Source organism: Crocuta crocuta, unplaced genomic scaffold (genome assembly GCF_008692635.1).
Source record: "Crocuta crocuta isolate KB4526 unplaced genomic scaffold, BGI_CrCroc_1.0 scaffold101, whole genome shotgun sequence".
Classification (NCBI taxonomy): Eukaryota; Metazoa; Chordata; class Mammalia; order Carnivora; family Hyaenidae; genus Crocuta; species Crocuta crocuta.
In genome coordinates this window covers 8,678,228-8,685,011 of record NW_027527956.1, presented here as the reverse complement: position 1 = coordinate 8,685,011, position 6,784 = coordinate 8,678,228, and the positions used below count along the sequence as shown (strand labels likewise).

The 6,784-nt window shown below is 60.8% G+C and overlaps 1 protein-coding gene across 2 annotated transcripts in view; it reads right to left on the bottom strand.

Moving 5' to 3' along the window:
- Positions 1–6,784, bottom strand: part of CTDP1 (CTD phosphatase subunit 1) — a 49,824-nt gene that overhangs the window by 38,137 nt on the left and 4,903 nt on the right. For both annotated transcript variants that reach the window (XM_077752708.1, XM_077752707.1), the window contains exons 2-4: positions 3,045–3,128; positions 2,316–2,409; positions 736–864 (exon numbers count right to left, since the gene is read on the bottom strand). In XM_077752708.1, coding sequence (XP_077608834.1) covers positions 736–864; positions 2,316–2,409; positions 3,045–3,085 — 264 coding nt within the window. In that variant the 5' untranslated portion in view covers positions 3,086–3,128. The remainder of the gene's footprint in view (positions 1–735; positions 865–2,315; positions 2,410–3,044; positions 3,129–6,784) is intronic.

Here is a 6,784-nt window from a genome sequence, read left to right as displayed (position 1 = left end):
AACACACGACCGTCCCGGGGCCCTGCTGCCACGCTCGGCCACAGCTAGGAACGGACGTCTGCATGTCAACCTCCACCGCAAATAACTGAGACACCTGATCACGTCCGCGCTGGCGAGGCCTCCTCGTCAAGGACGCAGAAGCTGGCACCAGCCCCGGACAGCCATTCGGAACAGGCACAACGGGCACGCTCAAACGCCCGGTGACGGGGCCGGAAAGCAAGCCCCCAGGTTCCACACAAAGGAAAGAAGTGAAACGTGGTAAGAGTTTCAACGTACACTTCAATAGGGCACCGTCCCGGCCCTTCACTTTCTCTGAAAAATTAATTCTCCGGAAGCAACTTTTGCAAGGTGGCCGCAGCCCCATCTGCAGTCCTGAGCGCAGACCCAGGTACCCACTCGTACCCCCACCCCCAGCATCTCAGGCATTCCCGCAGGTGCCACCGGCTCGTCGACCCCTCCAGGACCACGCCTCCCTTGCCACCCCGCCCACCTGCCCGCTGCCCGCCGCCGGAGCCAGAGCTTCCGGGTCCCGAACCCTCAACCTTCCGACTCACATGACCACGTGTGCACCCGGCACCAGGGGCCCGAGTGAGCCAGGAGGTGAGTGAGCCTTGGCGGCTCCCGGTGAGGACCAGCTCGGGGAGCCGGCCCTGGGAGCGTGGCCTGGGCTCCTGCCCCCGCCCCCGGCCTCCTGAGCCCAAGCAGCCTCGCCGAGGAGTTGCCGGGGCCGCTCACCTTGTTCGACATCTGCTGGCAATGCTGTTCTGTCGTGTGGATCAGCGTCTGGTCCAAGTCGACCATGAGCACCAGCTTTCTGTTCCGGTGCAGCCGCTGCTGGTCCTCCATTCCCAGCTCCTTGGCTTGCTGAGCGGAATGGAAAGGAAAATGGTTAAGTAGATCTGGATGCAAAACAAAATTCAGTTTTGTGAGGAAAAACGAAAGGAAGTCGAGAGGATCTCTGAGGCTCTCTGCAGACTAACACGGCGCATGGGGCCACGCTGCCACACCCTAGGCTAGGCCCCCCCAGCTCCCCACTGGGCCCAAACTCGGGTGACACTATGATTTGTGATCCTAAGTCTGTAAGTTAATATGTAAACCAATGAAGAAAAAGATGAAAAGAAAATGGTTGTGTCCACAAAACCAGAGAGGGACGCAAACCATAACAGACTCTTAAGGCCAGAGAATAAACTGAGGGCTGCTGGAGGGGAGGTGGTGGGGACGGCTGGATGGGGGCCGGGCATTAAGGAGGGCGCGTGTTGGGGTGAGCACTGGGTGTCGTACATAAGTGAAGCATCACCGGATTCGACTCCTGAGACCAATCCTCCACCATATGTTAACCAACTAGAATTTAAACTAACTTTTTAAAAAGCACAAATCCTGGGGTGCCTGGGGGGCTCAGTCGGTTAAGCGTCCAACTTCGGCTCAGGTCACGATCTCATGGTTTGTGGGTTTGAGCCCCGCGTCGGGCTCTGCGCTGACAGCTCAGAGCCTGGAGCCTGTTTCAGATTCTGTGTCTCCCTCTCTCTCTGACCCTCCCCTGCTCACGCTGTCTCTCAAAAATAAATTAGAAAAACATTAAAAAAAAAAAAAAGCACAAATTAATCAATCCATGACTGAAAAACGTTTCTCCCGTCTACATCCCACTGAGAGCTGAGCCCAGTGCGACCTGTCGGGGCTCCGTCCTGGCGCCTTTCCCTCACCCAACATCTGCGCCTGGCCTCTGAAAGCGAGGTTTCAGGACGCCCCGACCAACACTCCCCATGTGACCTTGAAACACAGAGAAGTTAAGGATGGTTTCAGGACCAGGTCTGCGGGGATGGGGCCGCCCGGGGGCCGCCCCACAGAAGGGCGGTGCAGGCGTGCTTTCCCGCCTCTGCCCTGCCCCCACGTCCACTCAGGTCCGACGCTGCCCACCTCGTGCACAGCCACCTGCTCCCAGCCCTCCCTGAGCCCCACTTCTGCAGCTTCTGGCAGATTCTGGCCTTGCCATTGTTCAGCTTCTGGGACCCACTGCTTCCAAGCCACATCCCGGGGCACCACGTGAGCCACAGCACCCCGGAAAGCTCTGGCTCGGCGGCTGGGAGGCTGGCATGCCCCCAGGGAGCAGAGGCCTCTGGGAAAGGGAGAGGAGCAGGGAGCCGGCGCGCTGCCCACACCCCTCTGGTCCCACCAGCAGCTAGCTCAGAAATGACGGCGCTCACAGACCCGCTACATCCTGCAAACGTCCTGTGCACGGCACGAGCCCACACCTGCTCCCTGCTGCTCTCAGGACGTGTTTTCTCCAAGACATCGCCCCTGCTAGAGGCGGGACTCACCTCGGAGCTCACCATCAGCTCTGGGACGCTGTGCACCATGGACACCGTGGCCGTGGACAGGGGCACCTGCTGTTGCCCGTTCTTACTCTGCAACCTGCACACATGAGAAGGGCCAGACGTGAGCTCCCTGAATGAAGTGCACACAACACACATGCAGGACCCTGCGAACCCCGTGACCTGCACCCAGAAAGCACCTGGGGGCTTCGAGGGTAGGATTTTAATTTGCACTTCAGGCGCTGCTCACTGCTAGTTCAGCGCGGAACTTCCTTCTGCAGACAGCTGCTGAAATGCCGCCTAGTGTCTGAAAACAGGCTGGGAAGTTCTCAAAAAATACAAAAGTTCTCTTGGAAATGAACTGCCATGGCTACACTGTAACAGAGACCCTCAAACAAGCAAACAGGTCAGCGCTGCTCTGCGTGGACAATGAGCATGAGCGCACGCCACTGGTGGTTAAGGAGCCCAGGGGACCCGGGGGGGCCTAGGGAGGATGTGCAGTGTGCTTGGCGGGGAGGAGAAAGCAAACCGAGCCAAGTCATGAGCACCCGACGTGCTCTGTGCTTCCGGGACTTATGGAAATAAAGCCAGAAAGGACACCTCCCCAGGAGCCCGCCTTGAGCCGCCAGACACAGGAGGGTGACGGAGGCCGCCTGTGCCCCTTCGTGCCTGTAGGAACCCTCACCGCAGATGCAGAGACGCATCGCCTTCCACCCTCCGGCTGCCAGGACTTACTGGGTTAGGTCCTGGCCACACTCGGCACACAAGCCTTTCATGACAACCGGGTGGCTACAGCCTTCCAGCCGCAGCAGGACCGCCCTAGAAACAGAGAGGAAGACAGTCCCACATGAGGAAAGGGCAGCACAATCCCTGGTTCACCACACAAGCCGACGGTGACCCCCACCCAAGCTGGGGCCCTGCACCCGCTGGGGGCGCCGCTTCCGGGGCTGGAAAGGAGGGCTTCTCGCCCACGGGTCTCCCTTGTGCGGGCCACCCAGAACCACACGTGCAACAGCGAAAAGGATTAGCTGTCAGGAGAGCAGGCTTGGGGTGATATGAAAACTTAGGGCCCGTGAAATGTCTGTGCTCTCAGCTTTCTGAGGAACAACCGATAAACGCGGAGACTCACGCCAACACAGTAAGGAGCATGCTGGTACAGCGCCCACAGATAACAAGTGGTGGCCCCCAAATGCCCTTCCCAGTCTACGGAGAACTGTGATCCACTGAAACCTACCTGATGGAACTGCCTTAATGTTTCCAGTTTTCACAAGTACAAACCACAATCTCCATACAAACCTAGAGGCCGTGCGGTCAGAGTTGCGGAGGCCCTGTAACTTGGGACCACGGGGTCTCCTGATCCCCACCCAGGCCCTGGGCGGGGCAGCATCTGGGAAAGGGGACCTTTGAGGGGGCTTCCTCACAAAATGAGGCCACGTGGACGGCCACCCTGACTGCCCAGGAGCTTCTGGACGGCAAACGGCCTCCCAGGGCGAACGCCTCCTGGGCCGGCACCCCACACAGGGGCCTCCTTCCCTCCTGCGCACGTGTGCTGCTCCCAACCAGGGACACGGCGCCCCGACGCCCCCGGGGGCCAAGCCCGGCAGCTCTCTCGAGCGCAGACCGCGGTGCGGGTTGGGGGTGTGCTCTGCCGCGTCTCCCTCCCCTAAGGGTGCTCCCACTGGCACCGTCACAACCGCCCCCTGGGGTCCGCCCCGTCCCCCTAACCCTCCGCCACGCGGCCCTGCAGCCCACCGGGAAGCCCTCGGAAGCCCTCCCTGTCCGGACAGCACCCCTCAAGGATGTGTTTTGCTTCCCGTTCCTGCCCGCAGGCACTGGGGAACCCCTGCTTGCTGCCCACCTCCTCTGGGTGCCCTGCGTTTCTTCAGCCTTGTACCACCAGGTTCCGGGCTGTATGTGGGGCTGGCCTTCCCCACCTGCTGGCCCCGCGGCACCNCCCTCGGGGAGCCTGCCTGTCCTGCCTGGGTCCCGCCCCCTCCTCCCCCGTCCTGCCTCCCGCATGCAGGTGGGGAAGCAAGGGGCCCAGAAAGGCGACAGTCGGGCGAAAGGACTGGCGTGCACTTTCCCAAAAGTCAGAGATGCAGATCAACTGCTGACTGCTGTGTTTTTTTTGAAGGGTCTGTCAGCCTCTGGACCCGGGCAAAAAGCCGCTGGCGGCCCTCTGTATGCCAGGGCAGGTTTTAAAACTGCTGATGCTGCCCGCATTTTAATTACAGGTTCTGTGGACCTAGAGAAGGCGCAGGCCACCCAGGCACCAGCGATGGAAGGGTTCCGGTCTCAGGCGCCGTACGACCTGCTGGGCGGCCTCCTGTGTGGACACGGCAGCAGGCGCGACACGTACCCGTCAGTGTGCACTTACCCACCGCGCTCACTTCTGTACTCAAACTCACAGCCAGGAAATATTTTTTTCAGGAATCCCCAAAATGGGCCGGGAGGGGGGGGGGGTCATCAACCTGTCCTAAAACGTTAAGCTGAAGGCACATCTGGGGTCTCCAGCTCAAGCAATAAGCAGGTGGAAACACTTAGTGAGGTGTGCGTTTCCAGTGGTCGTCAGCCTTCTCATTTTAACGGTGGTTGTTGGAGATCAGGTTTTAAATTTTGATCCAGTCCAATTTACCAGACGATTTGTGTCCTTAAGAAATCTTGGTCTCACCCAGGTCACCGGGGGTCAAGGTGAGTCTCGAGGGGGCAGCTAATTCTAGAGGATTAACTCTCCTTCGGGAGAAGGAAGCTTCCAGGACAGCCCCCCGCAGGGTGACAGGAGGGTCGTGACAAATGACAAGGAAGCAGGTGCGGGATGGAGGGGTGCCAAGGGGAAGTCACGCAGGTGAGCCACGCTGGCTCCAGACCTCCCTAGCCAAGAGGGACACGGAAAGCGTCAGATTTGAGACCAACAGGTGCAGAGCCCGGACGGCAGGCAGCACAGGACCCACAGGGGGTGCCAGAGGGTGCCGGGTGTGGGCGGGCAGAGCCGCTCTGAGTGCGCCAGCGCCGGCAGGGGATGGCTGGAGAAGCGTGAGCTGAGGGACACAGGGGTGCTGCGGACACGCGCGGACATTCCTGGAGTGAACCTGCCGGGGACCAGGGACAAGAAGGAGAAGTCTGCCTGGAAATCAGAGCGAGGGAGGCGCAGGCACCCGCAGCCGCAACACAGGTGGACGCGTGCCTGCACGTGGGCAGGACCAGGGCCGGATACAGGTCTCGTGGGCTGCGTATCCCAGGCCAGGGCTTACCCAACGCGAATAAAACAGATGGCAGGCCTTTGGGGAACCCCAACAATTAAGGGATGGGCAGAAAAAAGAATGCCAATTGAAACAAGAAATCAGTGCTCACAGAGGCTGAGGAGCCAGGCCCACAGCAGACACCCAGGAGGAACATTCTGAGAAAGGAAAGGAGTCTCAGTGTTAAATGGCCCAAAGAGAAAGCGGACGACCGGACGGCGTTAACGCGCGCCGGACGGAGATGTCCACGTCCTGACTGCTGCGGTGTCCAGGGCACACACGTCTGTCAGAACTCCCCACGCCACGCACTCAGAAAGCACGCCTGCTACCCGCAGACCACCAACGAATGAGGCCAAGGTCACCAGACTTGGTGAAGAGCTGCTGGTGGCCTTCTCAGGGGGCCGGGGCACAGCACCGCCTCGAGGCAGAGAGGAGCATGTGGCTGGTCCCTGGGCGCCTGCACCCCCAGCACCATCCAGTCACCGGGGGCGGGGGGTGGGGGGGCTTTGTGCGCGTCACCCACGCAGAGCAACCCAGGCTATGGCAGGCGTGCCGTCCAGCGTGATGGCAACGGGCCTTCCTGTCACCCCGCAGAGGCCTAGGACCTCGCATGCCACTCCATGGCCACTCAGGTCCCACGTGCTTGGCCGGTGGTGTGCCCCCGAGCGCTGCTGGAGGTCCCCCTCAACACGGGGGCTCCCTCGGCTCAGACCAGCCTGCACTGGACCCACCTCCAGAGCCACACCTCTTCCCAGAAGCCCTCCCGGCTCCCACCGCTCTGGGTGCGGGCACGATGCCCTGGGCCGGGCTGCGCCGGGGGTCCCTGCTCTGTCCGCTTGTCCCCGTGTCCTAGCAGGCAAGCGGGAGGCAGGCGGGGACGAAGGGGCGCAGGTCTGGGGGCACACGCTAACCGCTCCATACACCTTGGCAACGTGGCCCAAACGTGTGCTTTTCTCTACAGAGTCTTCTGCCTGCAAATGACGCTAACAGTCAAGTAATTTTCTGTGCTGCGGTCAAAGAACTTTGCCTGTCTTATTCCACAGAGCAGATCAGGGCTCAGTCAGCGGCATGTGCTCCGCACGGGAAACTGGGCCTCGAGACACCTCTGGCTGTCACAACCTGGGGGCACTGTGGGCGTCTACATAGCAGGACCCTCCTGTGCACAGGGCGGCCCCTCGCAGACCCCAGGGCTAGCAGCCTCCACCCACAAGAGGAAAGCAGTCGGTGACAGCCCCG